This window comes from Coffea eugenioides, unplaced genomic scaffold, assembly GCF_003713205.1.
Source record: "Coffea eugenioides isolate CCC68of unplaced genomic scaffold, Ceug_1.0 ScVebR1_29;HRSCAF=127, whole genome shotgun sequence".
Taxonomy (NCBI): domain Eukaryota; kingdom Viridiplantae; phylum Streptophyta; class Magnoliopsida; order Gentianales; family Rubiaceae; genus Coffea; species Coffea eugenioides.
In genome coordinates, this window is record NW_020863536.1 from 46,488 (window position 1) to 74,350 (window position 27,863).

The 27,863-nt window shown below is 37.2% G+C and overlaps 1 protein-coding gene across 1 annotated transcript; it reads left to right on the forward strand.

The window, feature by feature from the left end:
• Positions 1-286: 286 nt before the first annotated feature.
• On the forward strand, positions 287-27,863 carry LOC113757339 (UPF0496 protein At1g20180-like). The gene is made up of 3 exons (XM_027300690.1): positions 287-367; positions 2,130-2,217; positions 26,806-27,863. Exons 1-3 carry the CDS (start codon positions 287-289, stop codon positions 27,861-27,863), a joined length of 1,227 nt encoding a protein of 408 aa, XP_027156491.1.

Genomic DNA, 27,863 nt, shown 5'->3' on the forward strand with positions numbered 1-27,863 from the left:
TAGCCTTTCTTTTATTTATTCACTCTAGGTGATTTTGGGTTATTGATTTATTTTATTTTTATTATTTCTTGCTTAGTTCATCTCATTCTCATTTTTTTAAGAAAATTGTTTTGTTTTCACTAAAAAAAAAAAAAAAGAAAGAAAAGGAAAAAAGAAAATTATTAGCATTTTCGTTTTATCTTTTAGGATTGTTCATTCGATTTTATTGAAATTGTATTTTTCTTTATTTATATTATTTATATGCTTATTAGTAAAGTTATTAAAAAAAAAAAAAGGGAATACGCGAATGCAAGCTGCGTTTTTTTCGCAGATTGCAAAGAAGGGCTCGGGCAGCCCATGGGCTGCAAATATAGCTGAGATTGCTGAGGTTTTAGGGTAGGGGTCCCATATAAAAGGAAAGAGAGGCAAGAGCCGCAAAGGGGGAGGATTCTTGAACGGAAAAAGAAAAAACCAGAAGGCTAGGTAGCGGCTAGGTTGAGGGGAGAGAGCATCTAAGGACAGCTAGGAGAGGAACCGAAAACAGAGAGAAAGCCGAGAGAGAGAGTTGAGAGGGTTAGGAACAGCGGCTAAAAACAACCGAGAGAGAAGAGGGTTTCAAGGCAAAAATGAAACAGAGAGAGCAAGGCTAGAGAGGGGAGGCGGCAGAGAGCCAGAAAAGCTAGAAAAGAGAGCAAGAGTGAGGAAGCTAGAAGGAGAGGTCTGAGAGCGACGGAGAGGAAAGCGACGGATTGGAGAAGGTGAACTTCGCAGGAGATTGAGTAGCAGGAGAAGCTGAGGTAAAGAAAGGAATCCGTCCGGTAGGAGGCTTTCAACCGAGCAAAGATCCTTTCTTTCGACCTTTTCAGGCCTCGATTTGCTCTTCAAAAGGCCAAAGGTAACATCTTCTAATCTGTTTGCTCTTCGGTTACCTTGGTTTATATCAAACAAGAAAAATGTATGAGTTTCTACGTTACATCCGTTGCTATGGGTCTGTTGTGCTTTTGAATTTGGATAAGGGTGTAAAGGATCTCGTAAGTTTAGACTGGTTTGGGGCTAGAGGTTTATTTCCCTATCAGGTCATGGCATAGGTTGGTTCTGTGGTTGGTGTTCATGTGAGGAATGAGTGCAAAAATCAGAAAATAGCACGCAAATTCCAGCAAGTTGAACTTTTGACCCTTTGTTTCGTTGATTGCTTTTTGTTCTGTGGGTTCGTATATCTTTTCCTTTATGCTGTTTTCTTGTAGTAATAGGTATAAGATGCATGTTTTGCTGGTTGGGAACGAATGTGAAATGTTTGCATGATGATAACAATGTTTCGGCATTTAATCTGCACAAGCTGGAATCTGCTGCAAGACAAAAGATGTCGTGTTTTCTGTGCTGTTTTCTTCCTTTTGCCATGGCTGTTTATCGATCCTTACACTTGAGTGGCATGCTAATTTGCACGTTTGGACTACTGATCAAACACTTAGCTAGAAAATGCATGAATCTGGTTGGCCGAAAGTTTCTTGGAGTTGCAGCAATATTGCAGTCTAGAAAACGCAGAAATGTTTTGATGTTCGCGACTTGGTTCTGATTTGTTTGGGTCAGATTTTAGCATGAGTGTAGATCATTTCTGGTATGTTTTGAATCTGAAAGTTTGTTGGAAATTCATGGTATGAAATTGCTGAAGTCACTAAGTTATTTAAAAGTTCCTCCTTTCAAAAACGCAGCAAGCAAAGGCTGCTGCATTTTTTCTTTCTTTTCTCTGCCGCGTCTCCTTTCCCTTGATTACTAGTTGAGTTTTGCACTTCAGTGTCATGTTTGAGGGAAGCAATGGAAGGTTGGGGGTTGAGTCTACATATTTGCATGTTTGAATCATGATTGAACACTTTGCTGAGAAGCAAACAAGCAGGCTGCCGAGATCATTTCTGCATGAATTTTAGAAGTTTGGCATGATATATTTCCATGTTTTCTGGTCATCTGGATTGTGATCATTATGTAGCTTGTTACGTGGTTTAGGATTGTGATGTTGGGTTGGAAAATATCCAACCAAAGCCATGTAGTTGAATCAAAAGTCTGGTTTGCATGATAAGCCGTGGCTGGAAAAGAAAGTTGCAGCAAGCTTCATTCGTTGTTGCTGAAAGTCTTTTTGTTGCTGGATTGGTTTTCAGTTGTTGTACCAGATTTGCATAGAAATCACCTTCGTTTTGGCTCTTGCATTGTATGATGAAGTTGATGGGAACTTGGGGAGGGATCTTGGTTGAGATAGTTGTTTAAAGTTTGCCGTGGCTTATGGCTGTTTGTCTTTGTTAGATAATTTCCAGATTTTGTTGTAGAATAGAGTAGACTCATCCAGCTGCATGATCTTATGTTGGGCTCCAAAGCCTATGTTATCTAGTTATAATGATGGCTAAGCATTAGAGTTACATGAAAAAGACTTCATTTATGCAAGATCAAGTGTTTTGTTTTGGTTGCTATTGTTGTTGCTATAACAGAAGATAGGATTGCAGCAAGCTTCATACATGAATTGCAGAAGTAATGAAAGTTTTACTTTCACGTTGCATGCATGGAATGTTTTTCAAAATTTACACCTTGGCCCCCAAGTTCCCTTTTGTTTCACTATGACCCAACCAATTGAAAACTTTCCTCAATTTGGTCCTTGGCAGTTTTAATTCTACAACTTCATTGCTTGTTTGTTTTAATTAATTACTATGCTTTGTTTCAATTGCACTTAATTCATGACTTTGGGGGCTTTATGACCAAGTGAGCTTGTGTTTGCCTATTTTCCCAAATAAATTGGTACCTTGACCATTTCTTTTTATTTTGGAGGGTAAATTAGTAGTTTCGCCACATTAGGACATCGATTCAAGGGAGGTACACTCTATCCCTTATTTACACTTCATTTGACCCTACGTGCTCCTACGTGTTATGTGAATATGCATGTCTACTTCGCTTTCCTTGCCTTTCCTTAATTCCTTGCATTTATTTACTTTTGCTTTTATTTAAGTTAGTCATTATGGGGTATGTGTACACCTCTTGGCTTGTAATAGATAGGGCTTGGCGAGCAATTTGGTCCATTTTCCCTTTCCCCTTTGTTTTAGTTAGCAAATGTAATAGATCCATTAGCTTGGTTGCATGCCTATGTGTTATGTGCTAAGTGCTTTATTAGGCTCTTGCATCTAGTCGAGCATGCTAAGTGTTATGTGCTACGTGTTTATAAGTGATTCGCATGTCTACTCGTTTTTTATAGTCATGAATGAATGTGATGGATGAATGGACGTCACCACACTAGTCCAATGCTAGTTGTGGCCCCCTTTCCCGTCACCACACTAGTCCAATGCTAGTTGTGGTTCATTGTCCCGTTTTCCACTAGTCCAACGCTAGTAGGAAATTCTTAGAAAGGGCTAGTCCAACGCTAGACCCAATAGGCCGTCCCTTTTTGTTAGTGCATACTTGCACGCTCACTACATTTCATGCATTTTTCTTAGTTTTTATCATTTGGCATGCTTCTCCACCCTCTCCCCTTCATTTTAGACTTTTACATTTTCATGCTAGTTATAGGGTACATTTGCTTGAAGAGTCCCCTTTCGATAAGGGAAACGAGCGAGTGTGGCTCCACAAATAGCCTTAGCACGCTAGTTCCCCCTTCTAATCAAAGGAAAAATTAAAGTCACAAAGTTAGGACTCCCCGTTCCCGTCTTGATGCATCCCTATAGGATTCATGCATTTTATTCATTCACTACCACATACACCTACTTTATATTCTATCCCTTTTTCCACATTCTCACTTCACACTACTTTTGGACGTTTTCACTTAACTACTCACACTCTATACCATATCACTCGCACACATGCATTTTATGTTATTTTCACATTATCATTCTTTACTCACCTTACCTTGTAAATAGATTGGCACACCTCCACTTACATCCTATTATTTTTATCATTTTTCTCACTTCACACAAACTCACATTTTTCACATGGCATGCATTCCACTCCTCTTTACATCATTTAGGATTATGTGTGACCTCTCCAAAGGATCATTATTGGGCTTCACAATTAATGTGATTGGCACCACTCAACCTTTGAAGAGAAATTTCCCCCATGTCCCCCTAAGTCTAGGTTTTTGCATTCATATAGACATATCCAACACGCGATACATACCTTGGGTAGAAAAATTAGGAAAAGTTGGGTTAAGTCACGCAACTAGCCTTGGCTAGGGTGAGGGAGTGCCTTAGGCCTTGCCTTTGCCTTCTCCCTCATCAAATGTGACCCCCGATCCCTCTTTTTGGTTACGTAGACCCAAAAGTTCTCTAAAAGGGTTTATTTACTTTTTTCATTCAAAAACAAAAAATCATTTTTGGGTGATTTGGTACACCCTAACTCTATACCAAGTGGCGACTCCATTTTCATTAAAAAACCCTTTTTTGAACTTTGTTTGGCCAAATCGTCGCATTCTTAAGTCCCATGGCCTTTTACTTTTCATTTCGCACACGTTCACATTCCACTACACACTTTCACACACTTACTATCAAAAAGTGGGGCGCGACAGAGGGTTCGGCGGACCGCTTGCCCAGCTCTCGCCGGGGCTCAGTCGTTCACTACAGTCCTCAAATAGATTACAATATAAGTCTCATATATACATCAAATTCTCCAATCATTACATGTCATAAGCGAAGCGGAAACAATTCCCAACTATACATAAAATGATTCCAAATCCAAACGGTACAAGATATATGCCATCCAGCTACACAAATAACGTAATACAAGCTCTTCCTTCGCCACGAGTCCTGTGGAAGGGAATAAAATAGTTTTGGGGTGAGCTAAAAGCTCAGTGAGTAACCAGAAAAATCAGTACTCAAATATATTTCCCAATAATGCATTTCGATGATGTCATGATTCAGTAATCAAATATCCGTTTATTGCTCTCGTGAGCCAGTGAAATCATTGCACATAAACACCCAACGCTCAAATAGATCCTTTAACGTTTAACAGTAAGAGAGAGCAACGTTGGTGCTCCAGATAATGTCATGAACTCATTGAAGTGGTGGAGACGTTGGTGTCCTGCACACGAATTCCAACCACTCATTTGAGCCAAAACATGTCATGGACCACATGCAAACACTCATGATATGAAATCGAGTAAATAATGCAAGAAAACGTTCAAAAGTAACTTTGGAAACAGTTTAGGATCACTCACCTCCACGGCTCAGAAACCATCCATCATATATCATTACCTTGCCCGAGTCCAAGCCCTAAATCACAAACTCAAAGCAATCATACATTCTCAAAGTTCGGGCAGCATTTCCCCATAAATGCTTCATTTCCAACCTACAATATATTACCAATCACACATACGATTAATAAGCAATAAAATATATCCAATTAGGCCACAATATCCCTCAATAAAAGCTAATTAGAATCTTAAGAGCCACCATTAGAAAAACCCCCAATTAAACCCTAGAAAACCGGAATTTATTCCCTCAAGCGTAACTTTTGCAACGATCGCAGTTAACGTATAAAAGTTCCGTTTAACACCTTTTGGCACAATATCCATAAGTGAAGCTACCCTTATCGGATTGGAATGCAATTTATACCATTTCGAAGCTAAGACAAGGACCTACAAATTTCATGAAGACCACTCAGTCCAGTTCTCACCCTAACTAGGTTAAATTTACCAAAACAACTCCAGATTTTCCAGTTCGAAACTCACTGTGAAATTCAACTAGCAGTCCTTATTCATCCACTCATATTTCAGCACACACAACTCCAATTCAGGTAATTCCAAAGCCATTTGAAAGCTAAGATACAAGGTTATAATTCTTAAGAAGACATCATCAACCAATTCGGTAATATTCCTGGTCAAACTAACCACTTACAGAGGCTGATTTTCATTTTCGGACAGAAACAGGGCAGCAGGAGTATTTTGGTCTTTTCACAGGCTACGTTGCTCCGATTGAGCTGAAATTTTGCAGGAAACTATAAAACATCATTCTCTACAACTTTCATGTTTTGTGTTAAGGCTAGTTCGGCCTCTAACAAGGTAAAATAGAACCGGGCAGAAGCAGGGCAGGTTATCATCCAAGCTGGAATTCATGTATTCAAGTGCTAATCCTCCACAAAACAACATCTAAAACAACTAAAAACCACTAATAAGCAATGAATTGAAGTAAAGAGGATGTTCTTGGCAAAATACCTTAAAACCACAAGAAAGGTAGGAGCTTAATCTTTCCTCCTCCAAAACAACTCCACCAACACCTTTAACCTTCCCTAATGATCACTTGTATGGTGTAGTTTGTGATTTGGTTGGTTGAAACTCAAGATTTGGACAAGAATTGAAGTAACAAGATGAAGGTTTTTCCTCTCTTTTCTCTCTACATGTCTCAGCCAAGAGGGGTAAAGAAATGAGAAAATGTTGGTCAAAATTGGAGTTTAGGAAAGTTAAATAAAAGTTAGGCAAGTCAACTTCCAATCGGATCGCGACACTTGGCCCTTCTTAAGTTTATTCTTATCCCTTTGTCTCTCTAAGATTAACCATCTAAGTAACCTCTAATTATCTCTTAGCACCTTGTAAAATAATATCACTTAATACGAAATTCCAACAAGTTGTCAAAAACATATCGCATTTACCGTACTAGCGGGTCCACGTCCATAATACACTTCAAACTTAACGTGGACTAACTTGTATCAAGAAAATGATTTGAAAACTATATTCCCTTATAAAAATGTATAGGAAATTAATATATTGAAGAAAGGCATAAAATTATAGACAAGGAAACAAAATAATGTCTAGAAAATATATAAAAATTTTTGGGTTCTCAAACTCATTCTTTCGGGGCGTCACAAGTTTGCATGGAAAAACTTTCAAAAATTGCACTTTGGCTCCTCAACTCTCCCTAATACTACTTTGGCCCATAAGATTGAAAAGATTAATCAATTTTGTCACTCTAGAATCTTAGTTGCTTTTGGTATGCTTCAACATAATTCTTGGATAGATTTATAAGGAGTTTTAGGATGAATTTGAAGGGTTTTAATAGCTTTTTCTATATTTATAGCTTTTGTGGAATTTTGAGAAAGTTTGTTGTTTAATTGTAACAAATTGGTTTTTCATTTATTTTTGCGAATTTTATCTTTTAATGGGTAGGTTTCACCTTTATTTTAGTTGAGACCCCCCAATATTTGTAATAATGAATTGACCCCTAAAATCTCTTTAAATCTTTCGATTGGGTCCTTTTGTTTCAATTTGTCAGATATGTGTTGTTTACTTTTATTCGAATGCTTTGACTGATTCAATTTTTTGTTTAATTTTTGTTTTATATAATTAATTGTTGATTAAAGTTATGCATTGACCCTTTTTTTTATTTTGGAGGGTAAATAAATAAATTCGTTTCGTTAGGGTCCCAACTCAAGGGTGGTCGAAGTGTCCCATTTTATAAGGGTTTAGGGATTTAAGTATCCCATTTTATAAGTTCAGGGACTTAAGTGAGAGGTATTAAAAAGTTTAGGGACTTAAGTGTCCCATTTTGAAGTTTAGGGACTTAAGTGGGTAATCGTCCAAAGTTTGGGGGGACAAAGTGGAATTAACCCATTTATTTTAATTCATTTTGATTATTTAAAAGGCATTTAAATGCCAAGTTGTAATAGTTAGGTTTATTTTATTTATTTTCATTTCCTCCGTTAGATTGTAGTAGGGCCCCCTCAAATGTAATAGATAGAGTTTTATTTGCTTTCTTTTTGCTTGTGTGATTTGCATGCTTGCGTGCTATGTGTTACCGCTTTCTTAGGACCTTGCATCTAGATATCATGATTATGTGTTATGTCTTTATGTGACATTATGTGTATTATATTTCACATGATTAGTTAGTTATGATTAATGTGTGACGTTATCACACTAGTCCAACGCTAGTTATGATCCATTTCTCGATACCACACTAGTCCAACGCTAGTTGTGGTTCCCTTGTCCGATTTCTCACTAGTCCAACGCTAGCGAGAAAATAGAAATAAGGGCTAGTCCAACGCTAGACCCTTAGGAGCCCTTCGAGCGTTAGATCATGATTGTGTGATAAAATCACTTCATCTCATGCATGTTTTTCTACTTTTAGGGTTTTTTTATTTTTGCATGACATTTCCCTTGTATATATATCTATTACCTCATGTTCCCCTTATATGTATAGCCCTTATCCCATATTTTCCCTTATATGTATATTCCTTACCCCTATGTGTGATACATAACATTAGATTTGCATTTCATTTAAGAATTAGAATTAGGATAGTACATTTGTTTGATTAGATTAGGGATAACCCCTTGAATATGGGATATGGAGGAGTTTGGCTTTCTAGCCTTAGCACGCTCGTATTCCCTCTATTAAAGGGAAAATTGAGTTACGAACATTGGTCCCCCGTACTCGACATGATGCACTCCTTTAAGACATGTATATTTGTATAATTATTTTATTCCTTTTCTTTCTTAGAGTCTCACATTTTTGCATTATTCGTGACTTCTTTGAAGAGTCTTCATTGGGCGTCACAATTAATGTGATTGGTACCAAAATAAGCTTTGAAGATACATTTCGATCCCTCGACACCCTCCTAGGTCTAGGGTAGGGCTGCAAACGAGCCGAGCCGAGTCGAGCTTTGAGCTAATCGAGCCGAGCCTCGACTAAATTTTACCAAGCTCGAGCTCGAGCTCGAGCTCGACGAGCCGGCAAATTTCGAGCTCGAGCTCGACTCGAATCAAGTCGAGCCGAGCTCGAGCTCGAGCTCGAGTTTTAAAAAATATAAAAAATAATTATTTTATTTTTAAAAAAATAAATAAAATAATATTTTTTCTTAATAAATAATAAATATTAAGGATATATACGTAATTTTACTATGAAAATAAAAAAAAAAAAATATATATAATATACGTAATTTTATTATTAAATAAAATAAAAAAAAAATATAATATATATATATATACCCAAGCTCGCGAGCCGGCTCGCGAGCTAACGAGCTTAATATTCTGAGCTCGAGATCGAGCTCAGTTTGACTCGAGCCGGCTCGAGCTCGACTCGAGCCGGCTCGAGCTCGACTCGAGCCGGCTCGAGCTCGACTCGAGCCGGCTCGAGCTCGACTCGAGCCGGCTCGAGCTCGACTCGAGCCGCTCGCGAGCGGCTCGCGAGCGGCTCGATTCGTTTGCAGCCCTAGTCTAGGGTTTGCATTCATATAGTACATCCAAATGTGATAAATTTTAGGTTAAGAATAAGAAAATCTTTGACTAAATCACGCAACTGGCCTTGGCTAGGTTGAAAGGGTGCCTTGCATTTTTATCCTTGCCTTCCCTTTCTTCAAATGTGACTCCCGAACCTTTTTCTTTGATTTACGTAGACTTGGAGTCGTTTAAAAAGGGTTTTTCTATTTTTTTCTTTAAAAAATTCATTTTTAGGTGACTTGGTACACCTTAACTCAATACCAAGTGACGACTCCGATTTTTATTTCAAAAACCCTTTTTAAACTATAATTTGGGCCCAAATCGTCGTATTACAAACCCTATTTAGGCCCATTTTCTTTTTAAATCAAAAATCATTTTTTCAATCAAAAATTGAATTAAAATTTCATTTTTCTAAACTCGTTATTTATTTTTTAAAAAATGGGGCGCGACAGCTGGCAACTCCATTGGGGACTTAGAGAGTCCGAGCAAATTTAATTTAGTCAATCTTTTTCTTCTTTTAACCTTTTCATATATCGCATTTGGATGTTTAGGGTTGCATTTTTCCTTTTTTAGGATTTTGCATTTCACGCATATCAACTCACTCCCTCACACATTTGCGTACGATTGATTTGATGGATGAATGGTTTATCTATGTGATCTCACGCTTTGTATTGCATTTGGGTGGGGGAATATTACCTTAGAGCCTTGCGTTGGTTCTCGATCCCTCCCCTCCAAACGGAGCACCTCATACGTGCATGCATAGTTTTATTTACCCTATTTTTTTCTTTTTCATGGGCGCTATCCCACATCTCCCTGTAGGATTAGTGTCGCGCCCCACTTTTTGATGATGTTGTGTGTGGTGTGAGATGTGAGTGTGTGTATGAAATGTGAACGTGTGAAAGTGAAAACGATGAAAGGCCATGGGACTTAGGAATGCGACGATTTGGCCAAGTGAAGTTCAAAAAGGGTTTTTTAATAAAAATGGAGTCGCCACTTGGTATAGAGTTAGGGTGTACCAAGTCACCCAAAAATGATTTTTGTTTTTGAATGAAAAAAGTAAATAAACCCTTTTAGAGAACTTTTGGGTCTACGTAACTAAAAACAGGGATCGGGAGTCACATTTGACGAAGGGGAAGGCAAGGATAAAGTCCAAGGCACCCCTCCGACCTAGCCAAGGCTAGTTGCGTGATTTAGCCCCACCTTTCCCAATTTTTCTACCAAAAATATGTATTGCATGTTTTGGATTTGACTAGATGAATGCAAAAAGAAAGAAAAAATGCAAACCTAAATTCTAAAATGTCTCTTGTAAGGTTTTTGGTCCCAACCACATGAGTTGTGGCGGCCAATAAAGGAAAACCTTATAGAGGTCGATTAATGCAAATGATGGCTAAAGTGCAAGTGTGCAAGTGTATAAAAGGTGCACGTGTGAAATTGTATAAAAAAATCCAAGTGTTTGTGTGCAAGTGTATGAAAAGGTGCATGTGTGAAATTGTATGAAAAAAATCCAAGTGTTTGTGTGCAAGTGTATGAAATATAGTGATAAGTGCATATAGGTGTAATTAAGTGCAATTTTGTGAAGTAGAAATCAAAATGAACAATAAGGAAAGGAAAAGAGATGAGAAAATGTGAATTGAAAAAAAATGAGTAAGTGATAAATGAGAATGAATGAACCTAAAGGAATGCATCAGGTCGGGTATGGGAATGACTCCTAACTTTTCGACTTCGATTTTCCCTTTGATTAGAAAGCAAAACTAGCGTGCTAAGGCTATCGAGTAGCCACACTCGCTCGTTTCCCTTATCAGAAGGGGACTCTTCAGGCAAATGTACCCTAACTAGCATGAGATGCAAGACCTAAAGTGAGGGGAAAGGGGAATCGAGGAGCATGCCAGATGATAAAACTAAGGAAAAATGCATGATGTGTAGTGAACAGGCAAATAATGCATTAATGAAAATCAAAGGAAAAATCCTATTGGGTCTAGCGCTAGACTAGCCCTTTCTATGAATTCCTATTAGCATTAGACTAGTGGAAACAATAAAAGAAGCCACAACTAGCGTTGGACTAGTGTGGTGACGTATATTCATCCATTCCATTCATTCATGGCTATGAAAGCAAGTAGACATGCCAAAACACTCGTAAACACGTAACACGTAACACTTAACATGCTCGACTAGATGCAAGAGCCTAATAAAGCAATTAAACATGTAGCAACAAAAGCAAGCAATCAAGGGGAAGGGGAAATGGACCAGATGCTCTCCGAGCCCTATCTATTACAAGCCAAGAGGTGTACACATACCCCATAATGAATAACTTAAATAAAAAGCAAAAGTAAATGAACATGTAGCAACAAAAGCAAGCAACCAAGGGGAAGGGGAAATGGACCAGATGCTCTCCGAGCCCTATCTATTACAAGCCAAGAGGTGTACACATACCCCATAATGAATAACTTAAATAAAAAGCAAAAGTAAATGAAGGCATGCGAGGAGACAAGGAAAGCGAAGTAGACAGGCATATTCACATAACACATAAGATCACATAGGAGAGACAAAAAGGGATAAAAGAAGTTGTACCTCCCCCCGTGTGTAATGCTAGTAAGGTGAACAAGACTCAACTTGGGCTATGGCCACTAAAGAAGAAGCTAATTTGGGCTAAAACCATTCAAAGGAAAGGATTAATGCACCAATTTAATGATAAAATACAAATAAGACAATCGGAATCCATCAAACATCGAATCCTTCCTCACTTTGCAACTTAGAAATGATCAAATAAAACAAATTGGACCACTCGATCATCTAAATCATCTCAACATGCAATCAAATAATGCACAGTTACCAAGGAGGAGAGATTATCAACCAAGTCCTAAAGTAAACACTCCTAATGATTCATTTGCTAACATTAACAACCCCTCAAGTCCGATTAATCATTATGGAATTTCAAGGGTCCAAGGTCAAATAAGGGTCAATGAGTGGTTTCACTTGCATTTTGGGATCCAAAAGCAACCATTAATCAATCAAACCGAAATCAATTAAAACGTTTTAAAAACCTTAAAGGTCCCAGAGCAAGAAAAAGGTCAAGCAACAAATTTATTTAGGAAAATTAAAGAGAATAGGCAAACATAAGCTCATGTAGACATAAGGTTCACAAAATCATGCATTAAGTGCCACTTAAACAAATGAAAACAAACAAGCAATCGAGTTGAAAAATTGAGGCTACCAAGGACTCAAATGCGAACATTAACCAAACACTCAAGCTTATCAAACACTTCTAGGCACTTCAAAATCCAAAGGCAAAGATAAAGTCAAGTAATGGCTTGAAATCCAACTATTCTAAGATCTATTTGCAAAAATTAGAACTTAGTTGAGTCTTGGTAATATTGCTGCCAAATTTCAGGGATCCAATTGATTGATTTTCAAAGCTTATGGGCCTTAGAAGGATTAGATAGAAGCCAAGGGGTTGGAGTGCAATTTTTTAAAAGCATTTACATGCATGCTACGTAGAAGCTTAAAATTCTGCAACTAAAAAAACAAAGGCTGCTTCCTTGTATGCACAAAGCTTCGGCAATGTCTAGCAACAACTACACCCAATTCATCATACAAACAAGTTCATCAAAACAGAAATTATTGACCCAAATCAACATGACAATTTGTTTGCAAGATTAAGATGGCAAATCCAAGTTGATGACCGCCCAAGATAAAGAAAAACAGCAAGACAGCATGCCGCAAGAATTTCTGCAAAGCTAGGAAGCTTTCGGCAACCCATAGTGAATCAGGATTTTTAACCAAGCATCAAAGGCTTTAGCGTAAACAACAGCTAGCCAAACCGCAAGCCCAAACAAGGAAACAAAAAACTCAAGAAAGCTTATCACGCAAATCTGGAAAATCAGAAGCTTTGCTGCAGTTTTCAGCCGCGACTTGTGTCCAGAATTTCTAGTTTATCATGCAAACAGATTCAACAAGGAACCAGAATTCTACCTATCCATCATCAACTAAACACGCAACTTTGTAGCAAGATCGAAAACAGAAAAATGAAGCTAACCAACGAAACATGATAAGTAAACAGCAAAGACAACGATAGGAAGAAAGAAACAAAGTGCCGCAAGTTTTTCTGCAATTTTACCCAGCCGCGGCTTTCCATTTCATCAAGCAAACCAGATTCAGGTAACCCAACAACAAGCTGCTCAACTTTAAAGCTCCAAATAAACAAACAACAATGAAAGAACTGATTGCAACAAAGAAATTCTGAACAATACATTCACATAAAATGGTTTAGTAGCCCGAAAGATCAAATTTTTATCAAGGTTGCTGCTAAGAGGTTTTGATCAATGGAAAAAAAATCTAGTCTTTCCCATAAAATCCTTGACAACGGAAGCAAGAAAAACAATCCTGACTTCAGGTAAAAATCTAAAACATAGCTTTGATGAATAGCTTGGAAATATACCTTGAAAGACGGATAGAACAAAGACAGCCGATGAAGAAAGTTCCGGCAATCCCTCCTCCTCTCTGCTTTGGTTGCTGCTCCCTTTCTCTTTCAGCCGTAGCCTCTCCCTTTTCTTTTGCTCCCAATCTATCCCAGCTTCACTCTCCACTCTCTTTTTCTTTCAGACCTCAGCCCAGATTTCTCTCCTTTGCTCTCGGTTTTTTAGCCCAGACAAGCTTCCTCTCTTTTTGTTTTCTTCTCCCCCCCGACCCTCTCTACCTTGCGGCTGTTCCTCTCTTTCTATTTATACGGGACCTTTAACCCTAAAACCCCCCAGCCACTTCTTTTGTATTTGCAGCCAAGGGCTGCCCGAAGCCCCTCCTTGCAAGCTGAAAAAAAAAACGCAGCTTGCAAGTCGCGTATCCTACTCTTTTTTTTTTTTTCAGCTAATTAATCAACTAAACAAAATGGATAATAATAACAATAATACAAAAAACAACTTAATCCACATTGGATAAAAATAAAAACTAGAAACAACAAAAATGCAACTTTCCATTTTTCATTTTTCTCATTTTTCACCTTTTCTTCTTCTTCCTTTTTTTTTTATTAAAGAATTGATTTGAAACAAAAAATTAATAACAAATAACAAAACCATTCAATTGGAATCAAAAACAAAACATAATTTTTCGTGAGTGATTTTTCCTTTTGATAAAATTTCTACGCTAAAAAACTTTTAAAAAAATACAAAACTAACTAAAAAGAAACTAAAAAGCTTAACCAAAATTTTAACGCGGACAAATGGAACTAGAGAATAAAAATGAAATCATGCTAAAATTTGGTGTCTACAGTTTGCCCCTTTTTGTCTGAGTTTTGAAAGAACTTGAGACAAAGAAGTAGACACCAAAATACTTACCTGTGTTACTTGGCGGCAAAATGATCTCAACGAACTGGAATTCTAAAATGGGACTGACCCAAACATGAAATTAACACGGGACTGACCCGGACATGAATTTAAACGGGACTGACCCGAACAGGAATTTAAACGGGATACACACTAGTGGGACTGACCCACGGCTAGTGGCTGAGTAAATGAAATGCTCAGGGAATGCCCACTGGCGGGACTGACCCACGCTCCAGTGGCGGTGAAAATGAAAGGCTCACTGGCGGGACTGACCCACGCTTCAAATGGCGGAGTAAAAGAAATACTAGTATGTATGAAGAGACTGTGTAAGACCGCCTGCATCGAAACAATTATCCGAAGCATTGCCCCCAGTGGGTGAATGAATTGGACAAGTGGGATTAAAAAACCCAAGGCCTGCCTTATGATGTGCGCTAGTACCAAAAATTCAAATAACCCCAGATGTGAATGTCGTTGAGTGGCGGCCACAGAATCCAGGGCACCCAACGTAGATTTGGTGGGAGTGGCGGCACGAAATCCAGGCCCAACGTGACTTTTGTGGAATCGGCGGCACGAAATCCAGGCCCAACGTGATTTTTGTGATGTTGGTGGCACTAAATCCAAGCCCAACGTGGTGATGTGAAGTTGGTGGCACGAAAACCAAGCCCAACGTGACATTTGTGATGTTGGCGGCACCTAGTCCAGGCCCAACGTGATAAAGTGAAGCTAGGTGGCACAAAAACCAAAAGCCCAACGCTGATTAAAGTGATAGTTGGCGGCACCAAGTCCAGGCCAACGTGATAAAGCTGGAAGTTCGGTGGGCACGAAAACCAAGGGCCCAAACGTGATAATAGTGATGTTGGCGACCAAAGTCCAAGGGCCCAACGTGATTAAAGTGAAGTTGTTGATAAAGTTGATAAAGCTTAGAAGTTAGTGGCACGAAAACCAAAGACCCAACGTTGATTAAAAGTGAAATGTGGCGGGCCACCAAGTCCAAAGGCCCCACACGTGATAAAGTGAATTTGGTGGCACGAAAAACCAAGCCCAACGTGATAAATTGATGTTGGCCGGCACAAAATCCAGGCCCAACGTGACTTTTGTGAAGTTGGTGGCACGAAAACCAAGCCCAACGTGATCGTTGTGAAGTTGGCGGCACGAAGTCCAAGCTCAACGTGACATTTGTGAGGTTGGCGGCACGAAGTCCAGGCCCAACGTGACATTGTGAATGGTCAGTGGGATAAGACCCAATCCTGCCATCCAATTGGTCAAGAAATTGGATTTGATTTGTCAAGATACAAGAAATTAAATTTGATTTTCCAAGAAACAAAAATTTGAACTTGATTTTTGATTTTTGACTTTTGAAAAGAAATCTTTTTCAAAATAATTTGCCCCCAGTGTAGGGCCCTTTTTCCCTTCTTTCTTCTCTTTCTTCGGCATCGGCCTTCCACATCACCGGATGCTCCTTCGTCGATTTCAACTATGAATACCTGCACAGGGGGCTTACATGCACTCAAATTTTCATGAAAAAGGCAGCGTGATTGATTTGAAAGTCTTGCTTGAGTCTTTGACGAAATCCTCAAATGGACTATAAAAAATTTGCCCCAGTGTGGGCTTATTTTGTGAAATCTTGGAAATAAAAATTTTGCCCCAGTATGGGCCCATTTGATTGCAAGAAATTGGTTTGGATGTCTCTCCATTTATTTGAACCAAGAGAAATCACACTTTCCAAAACTTAGAAAGTAATCATATATACAACGTGAAGAAATTTGAACGTTGAGTTTTGAACTCATGGCGAAATTTCATGATGAATCTCTCAGAATAACACCAAATTTTCATCCTCACTTTTAGCATCGGTGCCCAGAGTGGCGGGTCACCACTTCTTGTTGGCTCATCTTTCAGGGCTAATCGAATGGGGTGTTATTTCTGATTTGGAAATGGCTAAAGGAAATGGAAGGTCAAGACTTGTCTTATTTTGTGCCCAAATTGTGTGTAATCCTTTCTATACCACATCTTAGTGAAAGCAAAGAATTTGTCACCCTTATTTCTTAAGAAAACTTAGTCAACATACAAGCTTTATAGGCTTGCAACAAAATGGGTAGAAGCGATAGCTAAACCTGTGAAAACTGGTTATACTCCCATGATCACAAATGATTGATGGATTTCTTATGAGCATAATACTCACTTTGGGTTGTCATGAAGGAATAAGTCAACGATGGACTTTGTTAGCTTGTAATGAAGCTTGAAAACGATAGTTAAAGAATAAAACTTTCAAGGACATTACACCGAAGATCGCATTTTTCCTCAAAATTACCCCTATTTTGAACTCAAAAATCTCAGAATTTGTTCGTATTCTTTTCATCATTCACCAGGGATTTCAGCGTCGAATTGTCTGCATTTTCTTGCATTTACTCTTCTTGCTTTGCTTTTTGTCTCTTTCCCCCTTTCCCTCAACTTGGCGGGTTTTCACATGGTGAGTAGCGTCAAACCCAAACTCAGGCAATTCAGAAATATAGCTAAAACTTTCGGCATCAGAAATTTCCTTGACGGGGCCATTGCAAAAAACAGAAATCAGGACTTTCGGCTTTTGTAATGGGGTCAGGTGGGGTGCTCAGGAAAGTTAAGGCTTGAAGGCAGATTTCAAAAGTGGTTTGAAGAATCTGAGATCGCATTGTTGCGCCAGCCCTATTTAGGGTTAAATCAAGACTTTGCCCCAGTTTATGCTCAATTGAGGCTTTTCTCTTCTTTTTTTTTCTTTTGACTTTTCGGCCTTTTGCCATTCTTTGAACTTTCACAAAATTTGCCCCAGTTTATTTTTGAACTGAGGTTCTCTTTTCTTCTTTTGCTTTTGATTTTGTGACTTTTCACTTTTTCACTTTTTGAAATTTTCCTTTTCAACTCAAACTTGCCCCCAGTGTGGGGTTTGCGATTCTCAGGGGTTGCCAAACGAAGTAATTTATTCTGAAGGCTCAAAAAGGATAACTAGGGATAGAATGTTTGATTGGAAAAGAAGATGGCCTGACTTGTATTCCGTTCCTTACAATAACTCTGAAAGGAAACTTTCATTAATGCGAAATTTCTGGCATGTATCTGAATTAACTGATTGAGGAAGACCCTTGTTCATCCATATGTGTGAAACATAGGCGATCCACCGGACAAAACTCTTCCTTTTCTTTCTCCTTTCTCAAAATTGGACCTCAAGTGGAATCAAATTCCCCAATTTGCGGTTCCCTCCTTATTCTAGCATTTTTGCTTTTCCCTTTTTCTTTTTTCTTTTTCAAAATTCCCCAATCTCCTTCCCCAATGTGGGGTGCGATCATATGTGCACTCGAAAAGAACCACCAATTTTGGCTCAAATAGGGATGCAAGGGGTGATCAGTGTTTAGATTGTAGAAACGACGGCCAAAGTATCATTCTTACACCTCATGACAACCAAAGTAACGAATTGCTCATTGAGAATCCATTCCCTTTTAAAAATCTTCCCAATGTAGGGTAGTGATCATTAAGGCTCTTATTTGAAACGAAATTATTCTTTCAAAGGCTCAAAAGGGGGAGCAAATGATAAAATGTGTATAGGTAGAGAAAAGAATGCTCGAAGTATCATTCCAAATTTTCAAAACAAACAAGAATAATGCACATTTTTGCTTTCACTTAGATGTGATTGAATCGGATTAGACACGGCGGACATTTTCAAGCAAACGTTGCCCCAATTTGCAATTTATCGATCAATGTGACTGATTTTATTTTGGGATTAAGTGCAGGAGAAAAGGTATCTCATGGGCCTTCTGAGTGATCTCTTTTAATTTTTGAACACTCTTATTGTGTAGCTCGGATCAGCAATCTAGCGTACACAAGGATTTTTGAAAGCATACACTTGTGAATTTCCAGGCTGGAGGTTGAGAAAATCTCGATTTGGTCTTATTTCTCAAAATTCATCACAAAATCTCCAATGAATAAGAATAAAGAAAGAAATGTACATAAATTTACACAAAACAATAATTGTCCAAAACTTTATTACTAACAAGATTAAAACAAAATTTGTCGTTCAATCATAATACAATGAGAAGAGAGGAACTTGTAAAGAGCTCCACATATACACTTTTCATCTCATTTTCTTTTGGAACAAAATGTATTAACAAATCAAATAAATAGAATTTTCCTTTGAAAAATAATTACAAAATCTCTCAGAGGCTTAGCGTAGAGCTTTCAGATAGATCATTTATGTTTTCATTGTAGGACCTGCCCAAGAATCACACAATACTTGCAATTTTGACACTCAAAAGTGTTATCAGATATAGAAAAATATTTTTCCTTTATTGGAGTATTTTACGAATACAGGGGGAGGGGGAAAACAAAAGAAAAATACCCTGAGTTAGTAATCAAGACTATAAAATCGGTATGCATGCCCTATGGGGGACCCTTTTTATGCCAAGGGTAGGCCTAGCATGAAAATGCAATCCTCCAGAGCAGGCACTATACAATACCTGATGGATCCAATCAGCTTATGGAGTGAAAAATGATTTGAAAAAATTTGGCCCATTGGAATGAGAAGAGACGTTTGTTAAAATAAGGACCTCGTCCGAAGGGATTGATCACTTTTGATCGACACAAGAACTTGCAAAAACGCACGGGTTTGACCTTGACGAACTTCCTATCGGAGAGATTGGAATGCGTTTTGACAACTTTTCTCAGTGAAGCACGGGTCAAAACTCCAACTGATCAAATGACTGGATGCAATGGATGCTTTTCTCAAAATCGACTAGGTTTTCCATTTTAAAATTCGTCATTGAAATCCTAATTGGTCAAATGAAATTGACAATTTATTAAAAATCGGCCGGATTACCCTAAAAAGGGAAACAGGTCAAATGAATTGAATGAAATTTAATTTATCCAAAATTAATCAGATCACCCTAAAAAGGGTAAATTGATCAAATAGATTGAACGAAACTTGATTTATTCAAAATCGGCTCGGTTGCCCTAAAATGGGTAAATTGGCCAAATGAATGATTTATTCAAAAATCGGCCGAATGACCCTAAAAAGGGTAAATCGGTCAAATGAATTGACGATTTATTCAAAATCGATCGGATGACCCTAAAAAGGGTAAATTGGTCAAATGATTTATTCAAAATCGATCGGATGACCCTAAAAGGGTAAATTGGTCAAATGAATTTTATTCAAAATCGATGACCCTAAAAGGGTAAATGGTCAAATGAATTGACGATTTATTCAAAATCGACCAGATGACCCTAAAAAGGGTAAATTGGTCAAATGAATTGACGATTTATTCAAAATCGATCGGATGACCCTAAAAGGGTAAATTGGTCAAATGAATTGACGATTTATTCAAAATCGACCAGGTGACCCTAAAAGGGTAAATTGGTCAAATGAATTGACGATTTATTCAAAATCGACCAGATGACCCTAAAAAGGGTAAATTGGTCAAATGAATGAAATTAAATGAATTGGCAAAATGGATTGGTTGAATTGTCCGGCCATTGGTTATTTCAAAATTATTGAGGTGCATTAGTCTATGACCTTCTAAAAATCAAATTTTGGCCTCAATTTATTTATCGTCTCAACAGGAGGAATCATTTGTGATTTTCTTCAAATTAATGTCCTTCACGCAAGGGATTTTTACCAATTTTGATAAAATGGCCAAAAAGTGATTATTAGATGCTCATATTCCAAATATCACTCTATGAAAATAATCGGATCCTACCCTACCTTGTGCACTACCCCTTTGGATGGTACAAAAATGTAAACGTGCAAGTCTCACTGGATTAAGTATCCGAGACACAAGGTGGCTTAGTCCTAAACACGGGATTCCCTATGTGGCATTCCCTTTCTATGGTTTATGCATGATGCCAGTTTATTAAAGCGATATAAGCATGTGACAAATATGGCCTAAAGGATATAAATAATGCAACGGGGGGAAAAGGTCTAAAATGAATTGTATTTATTAAGTATAATGACTGAAATTTAAACATGTGAGTTATCTAGTGGGTAGGTCACTAAAAGAGTGCCAAAAGGGCCTCTTATTGCTAAGGCATATGAATGCAAGCCAAGAAAACAAAAGAATGGTCAGTGCAATTGATAATACACATAACACATTGGGAGCAATTAAGAAAAGAAATACAATAAAACAGGTAAAAGGGGTGGAACCCCTTCCCTCGTGCCTAATGTGCTTAAAAGAAGGTGAGGCCGACTCTAGTCTAGGAAAATGCTAACATGGATGCATGAGGTTGGGGTTCACTAATGCCTAGACTCGATAAAGCTTCGGCTCCCAAGCCTTCAGACCTAAAGGCGAAGGGTCATCACTCCCAGGGCCTTTGGTCGGTGGCTCGAGTGATCCCTTAGGTAGCGCTATGGGCGCAGAGCACACCATCCGCCTACCCAAGGCAATCGGTCCTAGTCCTACAAGGCGGTGTGGGATGGCGCCCACGAAAATAAAATAAAATGGGATAATAGTAAGTAAACGTGCACGTATGAAGTGTTCCCTATTTTGAGGGAAAGGGTTGAGAACCACGCGAGGCTCTAAAGGTGACACACCCCCCTCCCAAATGCAATGCAAGCGCGAGATAAACAAGTAAACATACATCCAATCAACCAATCACACATACGTGAGCGAGGGAGTAGTTTGAGACGCGAGTGAGGCAAAGGGTCATAAAAAGGGAAAATGCAACCCTAATATCCACATGCTATACATAAAAAAGGTAGAAAAAGGAAAAGAATGGCTAAATCAAATGCTTGGACCCACTTAGGAAGTCCCCAGTGGAGTCGCCAACTGTCGCGCCCCACTTTTTGATGATGTTGTGTGTGGTGTGAGATGTGAGTGTGTGTATGAAATGTGAACGTGTGAAAGTGAAAATGATGAAAGGCCATGGGACTTAGGAATGCGACGATTTGGCCAAGTGAAGTTCAAAAAGGGTGTTTTTTAATAAAAATGGAGTCGCCACTTGGTATAGAGTTAGGGTGTACCAAGTCACCCAAAAATGATTTTTGTTTTTGAATGAAAAAAGTGAATAAACCCTTTTAGAGAACTTTTGGGTCTACGTAACCAAAAACAGGGATCGGGAGTCACATTTGACGAAGGGAAAGGCAAGGATAAAGTCCAAGGCACCCCTCCGACCTAGCCAAGGCTAGTTGCGTGATTTAGCCCCACCTTTCCCAATTTTTCTACCAAAAATATGTATTGCATGTTTTGGATTTGACTAGATGAATGCAAAAAGAAAGAAAAAATGCAAACCTAAATTCTAAAATGTCTCTTGTAAGGTTTTTGGTCCCAACCACATGAGTTGTGGCGGCCAATAAAGGAAAACCTTATAGAGGTCGATTAATGCAAATGATGGCTAAAGTGCAAGTGTGCAAGTGTATAAAAGGTGCACGTGTGAAATTGTATAAAAAAATCCAAGTGTTTGTGTGCAAGTGTATGAAAAGGTGCATGTGTGAAATTGTATGAAAAAAATCCAAGTGTTTGTGTGCAAGTGTATGAAATATAGTGATAAGTGCATATAGGTGTAATTAAGTGCAATTTTGTGAAGTAGAAATCAAAATGAACAATAAGGAAAGGAAAAGAGATGAGAAAATGTGAATTGAAAAAAAATGAGTAAGTGATAAATGAGAATGAATGAACCTAAAGGAATGCATCAGGTCGGGTATGGGAATGACTCCTAACTTTTCGACTTCGATTTTCCCTTTGATTAGAAAGCAAAACTAGCGTGCTAAGGCTATCGAGTAGCCACACTCGCTCGTTTCCCTTATCAGAAGGGGACTCTTCAGGCAAATGTACCCTAACTAGCATGAGATGCAAGACCTAAAGTGAGGGGAAAGGGGAATCGAGGAGCATGCCAGATGATAAAACTAAGGAAAAATGCATGATGTGTAGTGAACAGGCAAATAATGCATTAATGAAAATCAAAGGAAAAATCCTATTGGGTCTAGCGCTAGACTAGCCCTTTCTATGAATTCCTATTAGCATTAGACTAGTGGAAACAATAAAAGAAGCCACAACTAGCGTTGGACTAGTGTGGTGACGTATATTCATCCATTCCATTCATTCATGGCTATGAAAGCAAGTAGACATGCCAAAACACTCGTAAACACGTAACACGTAACACTTAACATGCTCGACTAGATGCAAGAGCCTAATAAAGCAATAAATCAAAATCAATTTCAAGTATTTTCCATGCTAAAGCTTGATTGAACTCTTGTATTTTCCCTAAAAAATTTCTCTACGTATGGTATGCAGTACACTACAAGAGTGGCTATCTAACACGACAAGTGAAGCTTGATGCCTTGATCTTTTATTTGTCAAAAAGACAAGGGTATTAGGACTGCATTAATGGTTAGCTTAATCTTAACGACATGCTATACAAATGAATTAGTTACATTTTTGTCAAGCCTAAGATGACATTAGCATAGTTAGCACATTGATTATGTTCAAGAACTTATATGAATTATGCTTGTGAACACACACACACAGAGGATAATTTCAGAAACCTCCCCTGAGTTTCCCGACAATTTCACTGAACTCCCTTGAGGTTTGAAAACTTACACATACCTCCCTTGTTATTTAAAATGATAATTTTACCCTTAAATATTTCAATGAAATCCCCTTATTTTGTATGTTTATACTTAGAATGAGTTTTAAAATTATTTTTTATTATTTTTCCTTCTTATTCCTTTTTTTTAAAATTTTTTGCCAATAAAACTGTAGAACTACCACTATTGCTTCTAGTTTTTATTGCAACCAAATGTCGAACTAGTGATTTTTTGATGAGTTAATTTTATATGTAATCCAATGTATTTGTTGATCTTTGTTTTCTATTTTTTATTATTTTTCCTTCTTATTCCTTTTTTTTAAAATTTTTTGCCAATAAAACTGTAGAACTACCACTATTGCTTCTAGTTTTTATTACAACCAAATGTCGAACTAGTGATTTTTTGATGAGTTAATTTTATATGTAATCCAATGTATTTGTTGATCTTTGTTTTCTATTTTTGGTACTAAAATTAACAATAAATAAAAAAGAAATGGCCAAAAATTACTACCAAATTATGATAATCCTACTACTCAAAAAATTCATAAACTCTAAATGAATTATTTCAACATTTTCTTTTCTATCTTATAAATCTAAATCCATAATAAAGTACCATCAAAAGTATCCTATCATAGTGATAAAATTATTATTATAATTGTTTATCAAATAGTAGATATGGACATGAAAATTTTGGCACATTTTGCTTGTAATTATACTAGATAATCTTATAATTGTATAGGGAAATAATTTAAAACTCATTACACAAGGGCATTTTTGGATATTCATTTAAAAAATTGACCAATTCAATATTATTTTAAGATTTTGTTACTAAAACTATTAAATCAAGGGAGGTAAGTGTAATTTTTCAAATCTCAGGGGAGTTCAATGAAATTATCAAAAACCTCGGAGAAAATTTCTGAAATTATCCCTCTATATATATATATATATATATGTATACACACAAACACACACACGTACATACGTTCAATCAGATGTGCATAAAACTCATCACAAATTGAGCCCTCCAAGTATATACAACTCTGTGATCAGATGACCACTACTACAGAGATAGTAGGGTTTGGTGGCTTGAATGAATTCAAGTAGGTTGCTTAGAGGACTAATACTATTTCGTCTTTAATGTCTTTTGTCCACATATTAATACTTCACGTTTATTTTGACGTACTCTTTATTTCTTTACGTAGAATCAGGCTATATATATATGTGGCTGGCCATGTCCTCATCTATATATATACATGCATGCAAATATTGCGGCCGAAGTTTGCCAGATTTTGCAGAAAGCTAAAAACGTGGAATTTGTTGAACCGAAATTGATTCCTGGATTTGCTTTAACATGTGGTTTCTCCGAAATGCCTTGCTCAAGCTCTTAACCGCCGCCATTAGCATATCCAACCCCTTGCCCTGATTTCATGGCCGCTGCATTTGTTACTCTTTTCCCCACTAATGATTTGATTATGGATAGCTTAAAAGTAAAAACTTTCGTATCTATCTAATTCTTTTCTTTGACAAAAATGGATAGATAGAGGGAAATTAGTAAGGTAAAGAAGAAAAAGAATGATGCCATATTTGATGATATTTTTTTTGTCTTGCAATTTCACAATTCTCGACCTTTATTTAGTTTCCAAAATCGACCTTTATTTCCTTAAAATGGACTGATTTCACCAAAAAGAAATATATTACTTCCTATTCACCATTTCTTAATTAGGTCATGATGTAGGGCATCAAATACAAATACATATTTCTAATTATAGAATGTCTTAATATCTGGAAGGCCCTTGTAATTTTAGATACAATGAATATTTTTCTAATACACCATAAGTTGATTCTTAATTTCTCATAAAAATGGGATGGATGGAGTGTACTAGTTAAGACTCAAGAAAAGCTTCTTCTTGTTTTGATAAGGATTTCCAAGAAGTTAAGCGGGCAAGAATGCTGGATATCAGGGATAACAAGTTACCAACAGTTGTGATTTTTTTTATGCTTTATTTGTTTAACTCTTATTATTATTACTATACTATTGATATCCTTTTTTTTTTTTAAATTACTGTTGACGTCAATAATGTAAAGTATTAAAATCAGTGCAATGTCTGAAAAATGACCTGAAATACAAGTATTAAACATCAAGATTCGGCACATAAAATTAGGTCCAAAAAATAAAACAACTTTCAAGCTTGACATTATGAGCATACACATGAAAACATGTTTGTCAATATGAATGAGCTATTGAGCATGACATCTCTAAAAGAATCTTGGGTAGAACATATTGAAGTTAATTAATGATAATTTTTCCCAACAACCTTTCAAAATTTGCATACAAATCTAGTGTTTTCAGAATTAGTATTCATAAAGTGAGTATTAGTCGATATTCCGTTTATATTATTTGGATTGTGATTTTTCGCAGATAAATTTTTACTTTTTTCGTAAAATATTTTCTGATCACCTTTTTATCTTACATACATCAAATTGCTACGGTACATTTCTCTATAAAAACTCCTATTGTGACTTCCCTTACTCTTGTTTTGATTTAATTATTTTCATTGTGTTCCTACTTTTTTTTGCCTTACATGTTAATTTTTCCTTAGAATTTTTCTCTGGAGATTGAAGCCTTCAAATGTACAATTATATAAATTTTAAAGCTGGAAACTACTAGTATTACCTAAATTCAGTTATGCTATACAGGTTCGTTGTATTAAAGATTTGGTCGGTCACTCAAACCATACCAAAAAAGCAATATAATCATCCCCTATTCCATAAAAAGTAATGACTTTTTAAAGAGAGTTTATATATATACTCAATTAATTACGAAACTAAGGTCTTTCATAGAAGCCACCTCGTATCCCATTATAGCCTTAATCTTTGCAAGCCTATTGGAGAAGTCTATCTCTCTCTCTTTCTCCGAGAAAAATGATCAAAATAGATGAGATCATAAGATGAAACTAGATGGATGACAAAAGAAAGATAACGTGAAACACAAGGAGGCTTAAAACTGTCTTTCTAGTGGCTTTAAAAGGTTCATTGGCCTAACAGATAGATTATCAAGTTCAGATGCTAATTTGTATCCCTTCATTTCCTTCCTAACTCTTTCTTTTCAGGATTTATTAGAGTTTGCAAGAAACTCTCATTTGGAACCCAGAAACTCTTCAGTTTCAATTCTTTTCAGAGGAAGACAGCCTTAAACCCTCTACCTCATAAGTTATAGATAAAGAGATCGACATGTGGGCCGGTATCAGAAGATCAAAAAACAATCAAGGTTCGACTCTATGAGCTTCAATCTCGATTTTTAGTTGTTCTTGTTATTGTATTTTATATTATTTTTGCCTCTTTGGGGTTTTGCTGCATGATAAGAGAATATTACAGTACTTAGGATTTCATGGTCCTGACAAAACGTTTCTTCATGGAGTCAAGTAATCGTATAGTCTAGAAAAAGTTTGTTAAGTTTTGGAACTTGGCACGAAGCTTAGCTATTTTTGCTTTTTGGGTAATAAATTTCTTCTCCAAAATTTGCAGATGAATATACTGAAAGAATCGATATTATTAATCAATATTTTCCGTGATTATCTATCCCATGTAATGAATTGTTCAACAATTCATGCTTACCTTGTGATGACAATACCTCCATGCATGAATATTAGCGTTTGGATAACTTAAATAATCTAATCTGTATGGCTTTGTCTCAAAAAACTTCTGCCTTTATCCTATGAGTAGTTGCTATCTAGTTCAATTGGTTTCATCTTATTTCTTGATCATCTTGTATAAAGTTAGTTCAAACCTTTCATTGATTTTCCTCAGATAAGAAGGAGATGATAAGGGAATCACGTAGAAATCTTAGTGTGAACGAGGAGTACCTTGGAGCATTAAGAACAAAATCGTATACAGAATTTTTCAGCAAAGCTCAGACTCTAGTTAATCAGCCATCTTTTCTTAATTACTGCAATCAGAGGTTTTCAGATACTCTTCTTGAACCCGGACAAGAAACCATAGCAACAATTCTGGAATCAGCAGTATCTCTTTCAAGAAAATCTGATCTCAGAGCCCTTCTCTTCAATTACTTTGATATTAGTGCTGAGGCTTCAAAAATTTGCAGCCATCTTCTGAGAAGCATTAATCAACTTCAATCCAATTACCAGCTTGTTAAACAAGTTCTCGACACGATCGATGACCATTCCCCCGAGCAATTAGGATTCATCATTCCTGAGCTTCGTGAACTAATTTCGCTCAACAATCCATTATCTGGTCTGAATCAACAAGATTTCATCCGAATCCACGACAAGTATTCATCAGTCCTACAACATTTGAAAGCAAAGCGAAAAAGAATTGCTCGGAAAATCAAGCTAATAAAATGCTTCAACAAGGCTTCTGGAGCATGTGTCACGACAGCCTGTGGTGTAGTTGCAGTTGCAGCAGTAGTCCTAGCAGCAGCACATACACTTGTCGCATTGACAATGGGACCAGCTCTCTTTACTTTGCCACTGCAGCCACTGAGGAAAAAACTTCTCAAAATTAGTGCTGTGAAATGTGGATTTCTAAGAAAATTTGGAGAACAACTTGATGTTGCAGCAAAAGGGACGTACATTTTGAATAGAGATTTTGATACAATGAGTAGACTAGTGGTTAGGCTTCATGATGAAATTGAACATACCACGGCAATGATACAATTCTTTTTAGATAGAAGAGAAGACAAATATTCTTGGCAAATACTGAAGGAGCTTAAGAAGAAGGATTTTGGGTTCAGGAAACAAGTTGAGGAGCTTGAAGAACATGTGTATTTGTGCCTGGTCACAATTAATCGGGCTAGAGTTTTGGTTGTCACTGAAATTGCCAAGTCTTGCCAGGAAAATTCAGTCTAG